The sequence below is a fragment of the Schistocerca cancellata genome, chromosome 6 (assembly GCF_023864275.1).
Source record: "Schistocerca cancellata isolate TAMUIC-IGC-003103 chromosome 6, iqSchCanc2.1, whole genome shotgun sequence".
Taxonomy (NCBI): domain Eukaryota; kingdom Metazoa; phylum Arthropoda; class Insecta; order Orthoptera; family Acrididae; genus Schistocerca; species Schistocerca cancellata.
The window spans coordinates 363,547,283-363,568,401 of NC_064631.1; the positions used below are offsets into that span (position 1 = coordinate 363,547,283).

General features: G+C 42.0%; 1 protein-coding gene across 1 annotated transcript in view; it reads right to left on the minus strand.

Moving 5' to 3' along the window:
• LOC126088329 (neural Wiskott-Aldrich syndrome protein-like) overlaps positions 1–20,689 on the minus strand; it is a 49,469-nt gene extending 28,780 nt beyond the window's left edge. The window contains exon 1 of the mRNA XM_049906462.1: positions 20,605–20,689. Within this exon, the coding sequence (XP_049762419.1) occupies positions 20,605–20,689 (85 nt within the window). The remainder of the gene's footprint in view (positions 1–20,604) is intronic.
• Between the last annotated feature and the right edge of the window lie 430 nt (positions 20,690–21,119).

Genomic DNA, 21,119 nt, shown 5'->3' on the forward strand with positions numbered 1-21,119 from the left:
CCTTCCCCCATCGTTCCCTAATCCGATGAGACCGATGACCTAGAAGTTTGGTCTCTTCCCCCAAATCAATCCAACCCCCAAGAATGCTTATGATACTCCTACGCGTTAGTGAGTTTATGGACAGATTTGAACAATATTGTAAGTATACATCATTTTACATCCTGAAAAACTTACTGGCATATTATTTTCCTAAATTATGCTTATAATAGTCCCATCTTTTCTACGTTAAATCGTGAAAGGCTACTCAAGTAGAGAATATTCCCAGAGATGTTGCATTGCAGATGAATGTGATGGTTCCCTGACAACTGTTTCCGAGCTAACTAAAGAAGAGCAAGAGTTACTATTATGGCGTTGTGGTGTTGTATCTTTGCTATTAGATCAAATGCACTTATGAACTAAACACAAAGGAATACATTTATTACGATTCTTACTACATAAAAACCGATGCGTTGACCCTTCCAGGTGTCAAAAAGAGTCTTATGATTTGCGGGAAGTGATATTACAACAAGAAAAGGAACTAAGAGAGAAAGGACTTTCATTGTTCCTGTGAAAAGCTATGCCCAACTTGTAGAAGAAAGGTTACATAATATAAGAAAGGAAATAAAGGAACTCCTTCAGAGAATACCATTGACACTGGAGACGTAACAATTCGTTCTCTAGAAAAAGATAAACTAGACACAAGTTTAACAAATTTGGAAATGTCTACTGCTAAATTTCATTCTATTTCTTATCACAAGAGGGCTGCAATAGCCAAACGTAAAGTGACATCCGCAGTGGAGGCATTAGAAAATGAACTTTCACGTACGTACTTTGTTGAATTGAGAGAGAAATATTAGCACAAACTTTCACGTATGTACAGTATTGAATTGAGAGAGAAATATGAGCATGAAAACTATGAACATGAACAGAAACTAATCTATTCTGATAAATTAATGGAACAAATAAAAGAGAAAATGAAATATTCCAATTATCCAGAAAAAATTTGACTCTTGTGCCAGAGACTTTGGCTCGACAAAAAGTATGTGAAATGTTTTAAGTTTGAATATTTGGTACGTCAGACACGTACTCCTTTGAAATCAAGGAGAATTTTATCACTCTCTGAACAAAAGAGGGGAAAGACATTATCACAGGAAACAGTTGACACAGTAAAATATTTCTATTTGGATGATGGAAACTCTAGAGTAATGCCGGAAAAGAAAACAAAGTGGGCATTAGGAAAAATATACATGAACAGAAACGACTGTTATAAGTAATTTAATTGAACTATACTACCTACACAAACAGAAATTTCCTGAAAACAAACTAGGCATTTCTACATTTTCTCGTCTTGGGCCGAAACAGTGTGCACTAGCAGGAGTATGTGTGTACACCATTCATCGAAATTTTCAGGTGCTACTACATGCCATTAATCTTAAGAACAACCTACCAACATCTAACGGGAGTAATAACTTACAACGTCAGTCACAGAACTTGTATGCTTCATCTCTGTGACGAATGTCTTCCTACATCCCTACTTCAAAAATGCCTTCAAAATCAGATAGAAGATTTTGAGCCTGATGAAAGAGTTCAATGTACTCAGTAGGTTTCTAAGGACACGATGACTTTGGTTCTTAAAGAAAATACATTTGTCAGAAATTTGTGAATTGACGATAAAGACGATAGAGAAACTTGTACCTCATTCCTAGTTCTTGAAACCAGAATTGAATTGCCTGTAAGTGATACTGAATATTTCATAGACTGCCCTGCTGCACAGTATAAAAACTGCAAGAACTTTTTGAATGTATGCAATCATGAACAAGACTTCAAAATTAAATGAACTTGGCGATTTTTTGCAACTAGCGACGGTAAATCTCCCCGTTATGGAATTGGTGGCATTTTGAAAAAGTTTGTTGCAAAAGTAAGTCTGCAAAGACCTTTTCATGGACAAATACTTAGTGCTGCGCAAGTTTTTCAGTTTTGTCAAGAAAACCTGAAACAAGTGTCAGTTTGCTTTATTTCAAACCAGGAGCTAGCTGAAGTTCGTAGTCGTCTTTCTGCACGTTTTTCATCTGCAAGAACTATTTCTGGAACTAGATACATGTAACAGTTCTTAGCACTTTCAACAACTCAGACTGAAGCCAATCGCTTAGGCTGTGATACCAGCTTCAGTGCCATTTCTAAATTTCTCTCGAAGTGAGCCGTTAATAGCAGAAGTTGGTGTGCACGTTGGTTGTGTGATTCATTCAGGTATCTAGGTATTGTTTTGAAGGTGAAGGACGAGGAAAGCGATGTAATAGGCAGGTTTATGCATCTTCTTGGGCCATCATCACCATTTCACTGGTCTGAAAATGGTACTTGTAATATTCCAGTTTCCCACATTTTACGTCATGTAGAAATCAACACAATGACTGGACGCACTTATACTCTAAGTCTTTTTATACTCTAAGTCTCTTCTAAATTGGTGGAAGCAAAATGGTCCTTATTTAAGAGTAAAATTAATGTGCAAATTGACACATTACAGATCACAGTATTGCTAAGTGGTTTGTCGTTTTATTGTAAATTGACAGTAAACTGAGTGTAATTGTTGCACTGATATGTAAGTCGAGACTGTTTGCCTGCAGTGATTAGATTCTGGTGAGTAACATATCTGAACAACATGTACGAAGGTCTCCCAGCTAGACAATGGCAAGCCCCACGTTTTTGACAGATACATGATTTTTGGCATATTTACCAAGACAGGCAGTCACAACTTACAATGCACTCTCCTGAACAAATTTACATTTTGTGGCATGTCATTATCTCTTCTCAAGCACTCCATATTATAATTTAATTTTTTTTTAAATTTATCCTATTAAAAGACAAAATTTAGGTCTGAAGAAGCTCTTCTATTGGCTATTGTACAACTTTTTTAGAAACAAAGGCTCTGATTTTTTGCCCCCTTTTCAGTTTTCTAAATAAAATATTATATCCTCTCATTTCTCCATCTTTAGTTTTTTTTATGTAAGATGGGGGCTGTTTGCGGAACATGTAAAAAAATCGTTAATTTCTGAACGGGAAACACTGAAAAAAAACTGTGGTCATTTAAATTAATCTTAGAGTTTTCAAATGAATTGTGCAGAACATTACATTTGATTCCATTACTATGAATATAATTAAGATACTGTTATAAAAATTGGCAGAAATCCACGATATTACACATCAAAGCCGGCCGGAGTGGCCGAGCGGTTAAAGGTGCTACAGTCTGGAACCGCACGACCGCTACGGTCGCAGGTTCGAATCCTGCCTGGGGCATGGATGTGTGTGATGTCCTTAGGTTAGTTAGGTTTAAGTAGTTCTAAGTTCTAGGGGACTTATGACCACAGCAGTTGAGTCCCATAGTGCTCAGAGCCAACACATCAAACAATTAGGTAAAGTTTTAACGTGATACCTAATACATGGGTGGTCTTTTGTTGGTTTATTCTCAGTCCATATTCTGTACTTATTAGACCATTCATTCCCTTCAACAGGTTCTGTAATTCTGACACAGTTTCATGGACATAGCAATGTCTTCAGCGAATCTTATCATTGACACTTGTTCATCACGAATTTTAATCCTTTTCTTGAAACTTCCTTTCGTTTTGTCATTGTTTCTTTGATGTCCAAATTGAACAATAGGAGCTAAATGCTGCATCCCTTTCTTATACCATTTTTAATCCGAGTGCTTCCTTCTTGTTCTTTCGTTACTGGTTCTTTTACATGTTATATCCGACTTTACATGTAGCTTAATCCTGTAATTCTCAGAATTTTGAACATTTTGCATCATTTTACGCTTTTTCTAGGTCGATATATTCCATTAACACGTCTTCATTTGTCTGAGATCTTGCTTCCATTATCAAAACATATGTATTTTCAAAGAGGAAAAGATTATGGTTACGTCGACGGTGAGATCATTAAAGATGAGCACAATCTCTAATTGGTGAAGGAATTGGCCGTGGATTTGCATAGGAACGATTCTTGCATTCGGAGAAACCCGTCAATATTCATAAATGAAATGTTCCGAGAAAGCATGCATTCCCACATTGCAAAACAAATTTAGTTAACATTATCTCCCATTCTTTTTACAAATAATAGTGGACGTTCACAGTTTGTTTAAACATAGCAAATTATTTTCCATGACAGAACTTCCTGGCATAATAGCGTTGGTTAAAATCGATTGGCAAATCGCTCAAGTGAGGCGGGATGGAAGGTAATGACCGATTGCAGGTAATTCTGCTGCCTAGAGTGTCAGTGACATTTCGCTCTTGTGTATAGGGCCTAAATGAACTCTTTGTCAATTCGCGTATTGGTGTTTGAGCCTAGGGGGTATAACGGCGTGAGAAGTAACGTACAAATGATACTGCATTATATTATTCATCAACGAAATGAAACAAAAAGTTAGCGATGATGACTATAATGTTGCACCTATCGGATACAGTAGCAGCTGATCGTCAAAGTTAGCAGCGAGAGGAATCAAAATATTAGCAACTCAAATTCAATAATGGCTCAAATGGCTCTGAGCACTATGGGACTTAACAGCTGAGGTCATCAGTCCCCTAGAACTTAGAACTACTTAAACCTAACTAACCTAAGGACATCACACACATCCATGCCCGAGGCAGGAAACTGAAATTCCAGTGACCTCTAGCAATTCAGTTCCATGGAGGCGAGAATCCAAAAAAACTTTGGAGCACTGCACTGGGTTGAGGATACAATAAACTTGACCCATCTTATTTAATTATACGTAAGCAGAAACAGCAACTTGCCTTTCATTAATAACGACTATGGTTTACACGGCAGTTTAGTTTTCTGACAAAGATACAACTTAATGCATAGAATCCATCTTCATTGTGCTAGAAATTCTTGTAAAAAATTATTGTTTGTTGTGGTATATGTCAGACAATGTGTCTCAAGACATCATGGAGAAATAAATATATTTTTTGTAGTGCAGTATTCTGATTTTTCCGTAATTATAAGATTTATAAAATTCATGCTCCTACAACACAAACTGCCTCAGAAAAACTGTTTCCAGCTGTTTGGTTCAAAATGGTTCAAATGGCTCTGAGCACTATGCGACTTAACTTCTGAGGTCATCAGTCGCCTATAACTTAGATCTAATTAAACCAAAGTAACCTAAGGACATCACACAGGATTCGATCCTGCGACCGTAGCGGTCGCTCGGTTTCCAGACTGTAGCGCCTAGAACTGCACGGCCACTCCGGCCGGCCCAGCTGTTTGGATGACTGATTTGTAAAATCGAAGTATTCTGAATATAACTGCTGTGTAGAAGACCTCGCTATTCATTTGACATAGGTGGGTGTAAAAATGTATACAATGCGGCCGCAAAAAGGTGAAGATTTGAAGCCTGAGTTTTGGACGCCTCAGATTATCGGAATTCGGATGTCTGTTAGTGCCTTACCTTCTGACTTCTATCGTTGCCCCTTGATCATACAGCATTTCACGGTTTTCTTGAGACTTCACTGAACGCGGATTCGCACACTCAAGTTGCTCGCCTGTCGCCTCGTCGGTAACAGTTGCTAGGCAAACGACGTGGGCCGCTGGGGAGGGGGACAGTATTGTTGAGAACTGCGTCATGTCGCGGTTTGTGCTATTTGCTCTGAGAGGAGACGCGGAAAATAATCACCGCATACATAATGAAGCTATCACACGATAAAAGCAGGGACGTAACAAGGCTGGGACGACCGGAGCCATGCAGCCGAGGGTAAGGATCCTGGTCTAGCAGGAACGAAAGAAATAAGGGAAAAGTTAAAACCAGAAGGAAAAGTGCAAAAATTAGTGACATTGATCAATCAAGAGAAGTCTTTCGCGATGTTAAGATAATGACAGATTGTTTTGGAAATAATTTTGAAGAAAAGCTATCCGAATTATTTATCTTCTTTACCCATGTTGAAAATAATTTTGAATAGATGCAAGCAATCGTTTCGGCCACGGCCCAAGGATAGCAAATCATCCATCATGAAAGGCTTTTACTAACAACTGAAAAAAAGTGAAAAAAGTCACAACTTAAATTTAGTGGTTGTGACATTACTGTAACGATGTGATGTTACTGTCACATGTCGCTACGCGATTTTAATTCACAGGGAGTCGTCCCCTCCATGTAGCGTATTTTGAAAGTAAAGAGTTGAGAACGGTGAACTTAAATTCCGGGCATTCTGGTCGGGGCCGTCGCAGAGAGGGGGTCATCTCCGACTACCGTTCTTGTCGATCGGCGCACGCTAGCTGAGTAGGAGAAGTGTCGCAACTTCGGAAGAACTATTCATATTTTGTGCAGCTTGTCACTTGCTTTCTTTGCCACACAACATGAGTGTAATTTTTGGCTTCTTGTTGTAATGGTAACTCTGATTTCACGAGTTGCCCAGATAATTAGTCTTCCACAATTTTTGGTATCTCCCCGCTGTGTTGGCGTCGTTTAGTAATTTTATTTAAACTGTATAGAACTTTACTCTGTGTTCAATTTATTGTGATTTATGTCAGTCATTAGAGAAAAAATTAACGGGTAATCTCAGTCTTGACTTAGATTTCAAGATTCTGTAAGTTGTTGTGGTCAGGTGACACAGTGAAAATTAAACATAATCTGTTGTACACCCAGTTGGTTCACTTCACTGTGTCGGCATTGTCCTTGTTACCAGTAGCGAACTAAAAGTATAATTTACTCATTATTTGTGAGAGAAAAGAGCATTACACTTGCTCGTCTGCGTCAGTACGATTTGGTTTTACTTGTCATCTGGTGACAGCAACGTACATTGCACTCGGTCCGCTTGTAATATTAAAAGTTGATTTCATTAACAAAGAGGCTAGAACTTTCATCCTCACAGACACTACAGAAACTAAAAGGCTAGCCAAGCAACAAGCAAATATTTCGAAACAGTTGAGAACATCCACAAATTTTTTGCCGCAGCTGCAGATTTTAAAAAATTACTCTGTGTGTTTTTATAAGGTAACATTAAGGACAATGGCAATTACGATAAGTTCTATAGGTTTAAATATAGATTTCTTGACATCTCAAAACTCTGAGAAACTTAATTCATACGACTTAGAAATGTAACGAGCCTTCGTTTGTAAACACCACTGATGACGGATGTTTCACCATACTCGGGCCTTGACCGAAATGCTTTCTCACTGGTCCCTTTCGTTCTGTAGGTCTGATTAAGTGAAATCTGAGACGTTATGCAGACTAATATTTGACCTGGATAAAAGAGTTCATTGATTCTCATACTTTTACGCCAGAATGATTTCCAAAACAATCTTCCATTATTTTAAAACAGCGAAAGACTTCTTTGGTTGACCCAAGCCTTAGCATTAGGTCTTAAAAATGTAATTGAATGCTGCATGGTTGTTATCCTTTCAAGATTCAATGTAAAATACTGGAAAGAATCAGTATAGTAACTACGGCCTCGCGGCCTCAGGGCATGGGCACTGCATCTGAATGTGACTTGTTTGAAACCGAGATGTCAGAAATACAAGAAGGAAGATTTAATTTAACGACCCGTCGTCGACGAGAGCATTAGAGACGAAGCCCAAATTCGGGTACGTGAAGTATAAGAAAAGAAGTTCGTTGTGTCGTTTCCAGACCCCGCATTTAGGAGGAAATCGCAGGAAACTAAATTGGACGACCAGACGAGGATCTGGATCTCGGGTGCCAGTCGACCATCTCGCTTGCCGTCTGTCTGTCATACTTCAAGGCTCATTCGACAAACTGCTTGAAACTTTCAGCACCTTTGAAAGACGGTGAATCGAGTGCAAATTGTGCAACGGATTAGAGCAGCGGAAAAACACTTTGAAAAGCTTGGAGAGGACAAGAGACTGACAGAGCCGGTAACTAGACTTAAAAGTAACGTTCTTTTTTACCGAGTGACTGCCAACATTTACTCATACCTGAATACTTGGTTTTAAGAAATGTTCTCTTAAAAATTAAAATCCAGGAGTATTGCCCCAATTTAATTCTCGTACCAATGCGAACTCAGTGGGATTGAGGAACAGCTGTAATCCCCAAAATTCAACAAAACCCGAAGACCTGATGGAATCCTTGTCAGATTCTATAGGGAATTGGCGGAAGTATTAGCCCCACTTTTAACTATAAGCTAGAACAAAAAACTATGTCAAGTAGTTGGAAGAAAGCAAAGGTCACATCCATCTACAAGAAGTATAGAAAAAGTGATCCACAAAATACCGTCCAATATTCTTCACATTCACTTGTTGCAGAATCTCACGACGTTTTCTGAGCTCAAACATAATTACAGTAGATATCTCGAACAGAATAACATTCTCCATGCTAGCCAGAGTACATTCTGAAAACATCGATAATGTGAAACGCAACACGCACCTTTCTTGCATAATATCCTGATAAGCCATGGGTCAAAGCACTCAGATAGATGCGTTTCCGAAAAGCATTTGACTCAGTACCACATCCACCCTTATTATTAAAGGTACGATTGTATGGAATACCAAGCGAAATTTGTGACTGGATTGAGGATTTCTTAGTAGGGAGGAGGTAGTAAGTTATCTTGGATGATCTACCCTTATTATTAAAGGTACGATTGTATGGAATACCAAGCGAAATTTGTGACTGGATTGAGGATTTCTTAGTAGGGAGGACGTAGTAAGTTATCTTGGATGATAGTCCTCGAAAGATCTCCATCTACGTCTACATACACACTCCTCAAGCCACGGTATGGTGCATAGCGGGAGGTACCTTGTACCACTACTATCAGTTTCCTTTCTTGCTACACTCGCAGATAGAGCGAAGTAAAAAGGACTGTCTATACGCCTCAATACAAGCCGCATTTTCTCTTATCTTCGTTCTCCTGAAGCTAAATGTACACTGCCGGCAGTAGAATCCCTGTGCAGTTAGCTTCAAACGCCCATTCTATAAATTTTCTTAATACTGTTCCGCAAAAATAATGTAGTCTTTTCTTCTGAGATAACGACTTGAGCTCGACACCATAATAGTCACGTGTTCATCGAAGCTACCGGTAATAAATCTAGCAGACTGCCTCCGAACTGCTTCGATGTCTTCCTTTAATCGGACCTGGAGGGGATCCCAAACACTCGAATAGTACTCCAGGATATGTTACACGAATGGTCTATGCGCGGTCTCCTTTACAGATGAACCATACTTTCCCAAAATTCTTCCAGTAAACCGAAGTCGACCATTCGTCTTCCCTACCACCGTCCTTACGTGCTCGTTCCACTACGCATCGCTTTGCAACGCTACGCCGACGTGACTGTACCAAGCAGCGCACTAGCAACGCTGTATTTTAACATTACGGGTTGTTTTCCTACTCATCCACATTAACTTACATTTTTCTACATTTAGAGCTAGCTGCCGTTCATCACACCCACTAGGAATTATGTCTAAGTCGTCCTGTATCTTTCTAGTCACTCAACTTGGACACCATACCGCACACCATAGCGCCATCAACACATAGCCGCAGATTGCTCTTCGCCCTGTCCGTCAGATCATTTATGGATAAGAGAATAAGAGAGGTCGTATGACTGTTCCCTTGGGCACTCCTGACTAAATCCTTGTCGCTGATGAATACTTATTGTCGAGGACAACGTACTGGGTTCTATTATTTAAGAAGTCTTCGAGTCACTAACGTATCTGAGAACCTATTCTGTACGCTCGTGCCTTCGTTAACAGTATACAACGGGACACCGTTTCTAACGTTTTCCGAAAGTCTAAGACTATGGCCTCTGCCTGTTGCCCTTCATCCATGAGTCGCAGGATATTACGTGAGAAAAGGGAGAATGAAGTTTTGCTCGAACGATGTTTTGTAAATCCTTGCTGATTTTTGGACAAAAGCTTTCTCGTTTCAAAGAAATTCATTTTATTAGAACTGAGGATATGTTCAAGTACTCTGCAGCAAACCGATGGTAAGAATGTTGTTCTGTCATTTTGCTGGTCCGTTCTTTTGCCCTTGATATATAGTGGAGTCAAGTCGCTTTTCTTCCGTCGCCTGGGACTTTTCGCTGGGCGAGAGATTCGCGATGTATGCAAGCTAAGTAACGGGTCAACGTTGTAAAACCGAATTGGGGTTCCGTGTGGTCCTGGCAACTTCAGTTGCTTCTCTATGCCAGGGAAGCCTGTTACTACGCTCTCCATAAGCGAGTCTGTAGGACGATCAAATGACGGCCTGTTTGTACGATCCTTCTGCTTGAATGATTTCTTAAATGGTAAATTTAAAACTTCAGCTTCCCTTTTGTTGTCTTCTATTGTCACACCCCGACGGGTCATCGAGTCATTGGATAGTAGCCTCTGACCCGCTTTGTAATTTTACGAAGGAAAAATGTAGAATAACTTCAGTTGTGCCGCAGGAAAGAGTTCTGGGAGGCTTGCTGTTCATGTCAGCCATCAATGACATTTCAGCCAATATCAATAATTACCTCAGACTTTTCGCAGATCATACTGTTGTCTGTAATAACATGCTGTCTGAAAAAAAGCTGACAAATATTCAGCCGGATCTTGATAAGATTTCAAAGTGATGCGAAGACTGGTAAATTCCTTTAAATGTTCATAAATGTAACGTTGTCCACTTCACAAAACGAAAAGTAGCATTCTATGACTACAGTCAACGACACACAACTGGAATCGGTCAGCTCTTTATATACTTGAGTGTAACACTTTGTAGTGATACGAAATGAAGAGATCACACTCAAGTGGCAGACTTCGGTTCATTGGTAGTGTACTATGGAAATGCAGTCAGTCTGCAGAACAGATTTCTTACAAAATAATCGCGCGATTCGCTTCAGATATCGCTAAGGTAACAAATAGGACTAACAAGGGACGTTAAACAGAGACAGAGAATGGCAGCCCGATTGGTCACAGTTTTGCTTGATCCGTGGCAGAGTGTCACAGGGATGTTAAAGAAACTGAAGATAGACGTAAACTGCACTGAGAAAGTCTACATACAAAGTTCAAGAACCACCTTTATACTGAATTTAGGAGAATACTGCAATCTTCTACGTATCGCTCCCGTATCGATAGTGGCGACAAGGTTACATTAGTTAAAGCACGCACAGCCGTTATCCCGCGCTACTTTCTTGAATCGAAATTTCCCTAATACTCGTATCTGATACGAGACGTACCCCCCGCCATGTAGTTAACAGTGATTTGCAGAGTATGTAGGTGTAGATTTAGATGAAGATGCTATAGAAGCATAGCAGCAACACACAGTGCTGCCTTTACGCGCTGGATATCTGGGGCCCATACCATAAAAAGTTAAAGTAAAATTGTAACTTAGTTTTAATACTCTGTATGGGCCTCCTTATGAAAGTAAAAGATGGAGACGTAATTATTTTGCAGTGGCTTATTTGTCTGAGTTTTTTAATGGACAGCCAATATGAATTAAACCAACACTAACCGCTTAAATCTCGCGCTGTCTCGCGTCGTATTCCCCGTATAATTTTATAGGCCGACAATGTACAATTTCTAAACTACGGAAACTTGGCGCCATGCACTCTGATTGGCCGCGGAATTACCCTGTTGCCGGATGCTCTGGACAACGCATGACCGCGAATGCTTTGCCTGCCGGGGTTCGCGATGTATCCAAGGCGGCCAGCACGCTCGGTGGTAGCGCGCCAGCCTTCCACTCTTGGGGCCTGAGGACGAATCCACCGGGGTCCCGACACATCCGTTGCAGTTTCATGGAAAGGCGTTACGGGGACAAACCCGTCAACATCTGTTAGTTCGCGTACAGAAAATCTTTTACGAATTGTGTCGGCGCTGAAAAGACCCCTTTTTGTAGCTAGGACATTGTTTACTTAAAGCAAGTGCTCGAACTGGTGATCCCCTGACGCGACACACGCTTGGTAACGTCGATCGGTGTTTTGCCGAACTCTTTCAAAGATTCGTGGCATTGCCCTGATGTGATTTGCGGCATGTTGATTGCGGTCCATTGATTCCTCGTCGTTTCTAGGTGGTTCGCGCCCGAGTGGGTGAACTAGAACCTTGGAGAAGCCCCACAGCAAAAAGTCCGGTGGCGTGAGGTCTGGTAATCGCGGGGGCCATGTCCTGCGAGTACCTCTGCCAATTACCCGGCCGTCAAAGAGTTCTTTTAAATATCCTCGCACAGTACGACTGTTAAGTGCGAGCGCCCCATCACGCTGCAACCACAGGCCAAACCCACGGCCAATCAGAGCACGTGGCGCCACGTTTCCGTAGTTTCAAAATGGTGCGTTGTCGACCTACACAACATTAGTACGTGCGGTTCCTACTGGCATCAGCTATCCATGGTTAAAATTTCGTGACACAATTTCCCTCCACCTGTTAATGATAGTTAACTCAATTTTAGTGAAAATCCGACGCGTGGAATGGGTGGTGTTTACATCAGATGTATAAGCGGCTGCCGGCCGGAGTGGCCAAGCGGTTCTAGGCGCTATAGTCTGGAACCGCGCGACCGCTGCGGTCGCAGGCTCGAATCCTGCCTCGGGCATGGATGTGTGTGATGTCCTTAGGTTAGTTAGGTTTAAGTAGTTCTAAGTTCTAGGCGACTGATGACCACAGCAGTTAAGTCCTATAATGCTCAGAGACATTTGAACCATTTTATAAGCGGCAACTGAAGTTCACCTTGTACCTAAATCACCCTGTGCACTGTTTCCTACCCATATAGGGATCTATGCTTAACGACGGCTCTGCAGTGATAAACGTCACTGTTTTAACATAGTTTCTTTATTCCTGAAACAAGTTCATGGTTCACAGCCTCACGCACTCTTTATCATCTACTCTGTCTAAGCGCAATGAAAAGGTTCACAAAATAATTTACTTTCAGAAAGATTTAACTGCCTGTCCAGCTCCCTCGTAAGTTACATGTCCACTTCCGGTATACAATTATGTATTTACAGTAGTCAAATTGTCTTGTGCCACCAAGGGCTGCCATTCGAGTATTACTTCAATATTGTCTGTTCCAAGGGGCACTCGAATAAAAACATGACAGATGGAAAAAAGTGAGTAATCATTGAATCATTTCAAAAATAATCACCGTAATTGTTAATATATTTATTCCACCAAGAGGCAAGATTGATAAATGCTGTCATGGTAAAATGTTTGCGGTTGACTACGGAATCATGATTATGTCCAGGCGTGCGCCCCTTTCTCTGAAGCAAATCGACGGCCACGAATGAGCCCGGCCGCAAGTCGCACAGGCTGCTGCGACTACGGTCCGTAAGTTTCACTGTGAAGCTCTTACGCATCCTCCATACAGTTCCCATCTCTGCCCTTATGATTTCCTTATTTTCGGAGTCCTGAAGGAAGACATTCGTGGCCGTCGATTTGGTTCGGACGAAGGAGCGCACGTCCGGGTAGTCATGGTTCCGTAGGCTAAACAGCGAACATTTTTCCACGAAAGCATTTACCGTCTTATACTAAAATAAATGTATCAACAGCTATGGCGATTACTTTTGGAGTAATAAACAGAGTTTACTTACTTTTTTTCATCTGTCTCGTGAGTGGCAGCCATTCAGATAAGTTAGTTTATTCAGATACGTTAGGGGGTGCATCTTCTTTGATGATTTCAGTATTTCAGTAGGAGGCTTTTTTTGACGAAATAAAAGCCACAATTCCCCACATAGATTTACATCTACAGCTAAGTGACTTCTCTGCAATTTACATTTAAGTACCTGGCAGAGGGTTCTTCGAACCAGCTTCAGAATATTTCTTTACCGTTCCATTCTCTAACAGAGCGTGGGAAAAATGAACACTTAAATCGTTCCGTACGAGCCCTGATTTTTATTGTTTTGTTACGATAAAGCGTCACCGAGATCTCCTGTATTTTCGAAATAATTCCAAATGTTTTGCTCGTTGTCCCATTTTTCAAAGCAGCTTGTAACTGAAATTTTTCACTTGGCAGTATTAGTTCGTTATTCTAAAGTGTATAAAAGTTCTACTCTGAGATAAAAAGGCATTGACTTAAATTATGGAGTTGTCTGACACTATAACTCGTAAAAAAAACGATGGATACATGTTAACATGATGGACTGGCTGGTCCCGTCGGAGGTTCGAGTCCTCCCTCGGGCATGGGTGTGTGTGTTTGTCCTTTGGATAATTTAGGTTACGTAGTGTGTAAGCTTACGGACTGATGACCTTAGCAGTAAAGTCCCATAAGATTTCACACACATTGGAACATTTGTTAACATGAAGAGAAAACTGGATAAAGTACCGCTTCTACACTGGAGATGTTTTCTTTCCTCTCTAGGGTGTTCCCTTGGACAAGATCAAATGTAGTTAACATTGTGCAAGCCTGCTGCTAGACCAATTTCGTAAAAGAGAATAAAATTAAAATTCCTGATTTGTTCCTGTGGGCACATTTAAGAGACGATCCTTACTGACTTCGCGAAGGCTGCCTCTGAAACGGTGTTTAAAAATTTCGCGAGCGTAGTTGTGCATTTCGGATTTCTTTGGGTTATTTGGTTCCATAAAGTGATCTGAGCAAACCAAAGGAACTCTAAATTTGTAAAGGCGGGCGGGGATGTGAACCCCAGTTCTCCAGAGTGCGAGTCCAGTGCCGTATCAGGGTGTAAAATCGCTCGGTACTTGGCAATTGCCTGGCAGACGCTGCCTTCGCCACACGACGGTAACCGAACCGCTTCAGAACCTGCCGCTATGGCGCCGCCTATTTTTCGGTCGCCGGAGACGATCCCTCCGACCCCAATGCAAATCACATTCTTTTTTTTCCCTCGCCGCTGCGCTTCTTTATTTTTTTCTTTTTCCTCTTCTTTTCCTACACAAGCGACTAGCTCGCTAACATTTGCCTATCACTGGCTCCACGGAACCGAACACACCTACATGCCACGGTCGGAGCTGTTCCTCACCGCCGATAAAACATCCCATTATTATCTTTAAGTATCTTAATGGCTCTCCTCTCCGCGCCACGATTTATACAGCTGTTAAGAGCGGGACTCTGAAACTAATCGAAGACTACTGCTGTACAAGGCTGAGAACCGGGAAGAGGACAGAGAGAAAGAGAGGGGTAGAGAGAGAAGCAGAAGAAGGCCAGGCGCGCCAGCGGCAATCAGCGAGGAATCCATTTGAGCGCGGGCGCGCGCGCCAGATAAAGAATGTATTAAATTTCTCGGCCGAGGCGATTAGGTGCCGGGGACTGCCGGCGTAAATCTGCGCGGCGAGATCCTACACGATATTGTAATTAGTAAGCAGTGACCGGAGGAGGGCTTGCGCAAACAGCGGGTAATAAAGTGGCGAGCACCGAGGGGCGCAACAGGTGCTGCGAGCCGCCGGCGCGCACCGCCACGCAACGCGACGCAACGCGACGCGGTGACGTCGTCGCCGGCGCCGGCGCAGGCGTCGTATGGCGCGGCTTCAGCGAGGCCACTTTTCAAATCTTCTGGGAAGCGCACACACCGTCCGTCCAAAAAGTTCCGAGACTGGTTTTATTCCTGGCGGATAAGTGACGTCAGCGCTGTAACTATGGTGGCAACTTGAACTAACAACTGTAAACAACAAATGTACGTTTTGTTACGCGACCGTTTTTCCGGAAACGGACACGACACGAAAGCAGTTTCGCAATGAAAGACACATTTGATAGGAATATTTAATTGGTGAAATGTATTCACAGTTGTGAATATGGACAACCATCGGCTGTATACCAGAATGACAACAATGAAAATTTATGCTAGACCGGGACTCGAACCTGGATTTCCCGCCTATCGCGAGTGGTCGCATTATCTCAAGCTGTATGAAGATGACATTATCTCAAGCTATTCAAGTACGCTTCGCGGTCCGAGCCAAACTTCCGTATGACGTCAACTCTGTGTCTACAACCTGCACTCGTAAATCCATTAGGTGTATTTTTGAACAGGGAAGAAAAAAAATGGCTCTGAACACTATGGGACTTAACATCTGAGGTCATCAGTCCCCTAGAACTTAGAACTACTTAAACCTAACTAACCTAAGGACATCACATACATCCATGCCCAAGGCAGGATTCGAACCTGCGACCGTAGCTGCAGCGCGGTTCCGGACTGGAGCGCCTAGAACCGCTCGGCCACACTGGCCGGCACAGGTAAGACATTTTAAACTGAAAGTCGCTTGCTCTGTGTCGGCAATAAATACGATACTGCAGTGTCTGTGTTATTAAGTAGAACGATGCAATGTTCCTGCAGAATACGGTAAACAGCAATAACTGACTAATCAGCCCTACTCTCCTTTTACTCTTAATTCGAGTTTGCAGGCCTTGTAGAAGTGAGAGAATCTTCAAAGCATTCTGGGCAGAGGAAAAAATACCCGGATCACCAGTGGCAGTAGAGTCGGCCGCCACCCTTAGAGCCAATTCACAGTAGAACCATTGAGGGAGAGGTGGAGGAGACAGCCCATCAGGCTACGACCATGCTTTTCTAGTTCCACACTGGGATGTTGAGCTCCGTTCTGAACGCACACAGACAGGATCTCCTGTGGCGCAAACTCGTGGGAAAACATTTTACAACCTGGGAGTACAGTGAGAAGCTCGGTTTTTAGCAGAAGGCACTGCTGTGCTCAGATGTAGAAAGCTGGCTGTTTCTCCAGAAAGCAGCGGACGCCAGAGTTAGACGTCTTGAATATGTATTGGAATGCCCAGTTTTTGGCTTTTGAAAACATGAGCCACCGTTGAATGTATCGACTCAGGAAAAAAATATTGATGCAATGTAAGAACTATCAGCATTGGCTAACACAAATAAACTAAAAGTTAGAGACAGAAAAAGGATGGTGACACTGAGGTACCGCTTCATTGGTCACAGAGAGAGAAAGATAGAGAGAAGAGCGACTTTTTTATGTGGTAGATGATAGGACGGACGTTATTGCTTGACTAACTAGAGTGTTTTCTAAAGAGTATTTTAATCGGTCGGCACCCGGAAGACCCAGAGCCCACCCAAGTTGAATTTAGAAAGAGCGACAACATGCGGCAATGTGAGTTTCCTTGCAGTAAATATTCGATCACAATCACTTCATCTCCTACTTCTCAATCTTTGGAAGACTCCAAAGCCAGACTTGCATGCTGAGAGACTCTATCATCTCCACTGCCTTGTAGCAGGGCATGGGCCTTTATATTGGGGACTTAGAAAAATTTCAGGCTCATCTGCTATTAGCTACTGACAAGGGTCGTTGGTCCTGCCAATGAGTGATTCCCTAGCCAGTTAAGCCTCCACCTGCAGTACTATGGTGAGATCCAGCTGCAACTGTGTGACGATGTGTAGGGGCATTACAGTCAATTTACAGTAATTCTGCTACTTCAAGCTTCACTCTGAAGACTTGATTTGGAGGTCAGTGAACAGTTTTCTTTCAACTCCGATGACAGATGTGACATATGCCCTTCTGTAGTACTGTTTCCAGTTAAAACCACGAGAATCACGGAGCTCTTTGTAACTACAAGTAATTAGCTTGAACGATTATTAGCATTCTTCCCACTGACACCTACCCCAGATATGCCATGTCCTGATTATATTAATGTTGCCATTGTTTGTCATTTGTTTTGATAATAATTTTATCGGAATAAATCAAAACAGTTGTGATTAGTGTCTCATTTAGTAGTCACAAGTTTCCCTGTCAGTACTCTAATCTTATGCACGCTAGGCTTACCTAGCAGTTTTACAATCAAGCCAATTTGCTATTCGAGTGGTCAACTGTGAGGAGGCAGTGTGAAGTATTGGATATGCAGTTGTAATGTGTGATCGTTGTTGTGTCATAAACAGCATCGGAGCAAAGATAAAGCACTAGAGAGGCAGCGCCGTCATTGATAATGTGAGCAGGAGTTTCACAGGCTTTGTCGAGCTAGAAAAGGCATTGACCATTAAAAAGGGTGATGTTCGAAATTGTCACTAAAACAGGAGTGAGGTAAGGGAAATGCTAGTAGTATATAATATGCACTGCAACCAAGAGGGAAATATAAAAATGAAAGATCAACAAAGAAGTGCTGTAAGAGAGCCTTTCGTCCCTATTGTTCAATATACAAGAGTAAACCGAAGAAGCAATGATGGAAATAAAAGAAAGATTCACGATGGCAATTAAATTCAGGGTGAAAAGAAATCACGGATAGATTTCGTGATGATATTGTCATTGTGAAAATATATCAGGGCTAGATTTCGTGATGATATTGTTATAGTTACTAAAAAATAAATGTGGTATGGTACGGTTCGCTAGTTAACCACATGGACTGGATTCGGTCGCCTAGCGGAAAGGGTATTCTTTCACCGCGCACACTGTCCCCTTTTGTTGTGGATGTGTAAGTTTTGTGCTGTATGTGAGCATTTTGGTCAGTGTAGCGTCAAGTTTGCGTTGTGTGGTGACGATGAGAGGAGGGAGAGGATGAAACCCGGCTTCGGCACACAGCCTACCCTTCCCGAAAAGTACTAGGTGGCCGACGGGCGTAACGACGACGATTCCCTCACTTTGTGGGACACTGGGATGAGGTTTAAAATTTCATTCAGTACATTGGCGCACAGTCTGGTGATTTGAATCGTTATGCCACTTCCTCTCCTTCCCATGGCTTCCAAACGTCGCTAAAAATTTCTTCCACCACCCCGATTCGTATGGGCTGCTTGCGGTTTGAATGCTGCACAGATATGCGTTAGCGATCTCGGCTTAGGATTTGAAAAATAACACGGTGGCAAGCTGCCGTGACTTCTAAGCATCAGGTGGTGATTGGTGGTATTCTTCAGGACAACCGATGAGAAAAAAGTAGCAACCGAGGTGGTTGGTGGGAGAGCAATAGCACAAAGACAGTTTATATGCTGAGGGATAGGGAACACTTGTAACTTAAAGCGACTTGAATTAAAGGTAGTGCGATAGACGTTAAGGAAATGTTTAGGTCTAGATTAGCTGTAAACTAAAGTAAAAGATCAATAATTTCGGTATCCCGCAAGATTCATCATTCTGACTTTTGTTACAGTGACTAAGATTTCGGCACGCCAGGAGAATGCACAGAGTCACATTCGTGGTTTCGTCATGAGCTCAGCACATTAATCAGAACAAGGTAGAGTATGCTGCTTCAATTTAACGGGTATTAAGGGGTATTTATTTAAGTGAATTTGAACGTGGGTAAATTGTTGGTGCTCTTATGGTGGGCGCTTGCGTAACCAAGGGGGGTTAATGATTGGTATTTCAAGGGGCACCGATCGAAGATTTATACTGCCTATAGGGAAAGTGGAAAACATCATCCGCCAAGTCGGAGCGCAGACGGAACAGTGTCTGAGGCGTCGAGCGCCCGTAAACTCCAACCGCGCGCGCGGGCGCACACACACACACACACACACACACACACACACACACACACACACACACACACACATCATTCATTATTGATGTAAACGTGGTGTGGAAGCATAAAATCTGAACTACGGAGCAACGGATGAACGTCATCTGAAATTAGTGAAAAAACAATCAAGATCGCGATGGTACTTTATTAAACTGATCGGACATTTTAATAAAATGTTTTTTCACTGATATTATTTATATATTACAAAATCGCTGTTTCCCGTAAATGTTACCAAAAATTCTGAATGTAATTTGGTCGGATGAGTCATGTTTCTCACTCTTTCCAGTTTCCGGCCAAGTTTACGCCCGATGAGTGAAATACGGCTGGGTTTAGGAGAAGATTTGGGCAGCCGTATCCATGGACGCAATGGCTACTCTGCAAGGTCGCATTACTGCCGAGGATCACACGACCATTTTGGTTTATCGGTCCGTCCCATTGTACAATGTTTGTTCCGCAGTAATGATGACTAATTTTGTGAGCACGAGGATGAATTATCTCCCCTGGGCATCGGAGTCACCAGATCTCAGCATTATTGAGCTTTTAGAGAGAAGTGTGCGCGAAAGCTATTGACGTCCGTCATCATTACCTAAACTAGCCGCTTTTTTCAGGAAGAGCGGTATACTCTTGAAATCCACAAAGGACTTGCATTTAGTCATTCCGAGACAATTTTAAGCTGTTTTGAATGATCACGGGTTTTCTGCACCGTACGTTACGTATGGTAACGTTTTATGTTTTTGCAGTATCCACATTTTTGTCCAATTGCAGTCTATCTCGCGAAAAGCCCACGAAGGAAAAATTAGAGAGATTCGACCTCACAAGGAAGCTTACCGGCGAACGTTCTTCCAGCGAACCATTCGCGACTGGAACAGAAAAACGGGAAGTGAAAGTAGGGCAAGAAACATCCTCCGCCATGCAACTTAAGGTGATTTTGGAGCATAGATATAATGCAGAATTGAGGGAAAAATTTTATATTAGCGCATTAGCAATAATTTTATGCCAGTCACGTCCTATTCTAAGAATATTTGACATCATTCTTTTTTCACACAACTACGTGCCGTGAGTCTTCTGTAAGAGGAAATGCGAGTTCACTCTCCCACCACATCCTACATGATGTAAATAGAAGTGTTTGCTAAACAATATGTGGTTTGTCTCAGATTCCTTTTATGAGTTCCGTCAACTTGCTAACAGCAAACTGAATACGAAAAATGATCTTACCTAAGAGTGCTGTCAAAAGCTTCGGGCTACATTCAAAACATCGGTACACTGCGAAGAAATTTCTTAAGATATGACGCTGGAAGATTTAGGTAAAGTGTTTGCAATCAAACTTTTAGCAATTCTTTTCACCTACCAGGCGGTGGCAAGTAGGGCGACCTGTTCTGAACAGATCGGTTAATCTCATTTGGTGGAAGACTTCGCTGCCGCTGGCACGCCATATTGATCACAGCCACTTATTACCGTGTTAGTGGTGTCTCGTAAATGATGTGTCAGAAGATGTTGAGGCAGTAATTTACAAAGGTCATTCTGTGAGTCACTGGATATTTCCGTTGACTGAACAGATGTACACAGATGTACACAGGCATACGTCAGATCCAGAGAACAGGTATGACTCACGCCGTTTCAGAATCAGACTGTCGTAGTGTTAATTTCTAGGAAACAAAAGAATGAATAGATGATAAGCTGTGTACAGTCACTTCTTTTTCTAAAAGAGAGTGGGTGGAAGATATCAAAATTACCACTATTTGAAAGTTTATCAGTACTAATGAAAATAAAACTCATTACTATTAACCTCCGTACACACACACACACACACACACTCAGAGAGAGAGAGAGAGAGAGAGAGAGAGAGAGAGAGAGAGAGAGAGA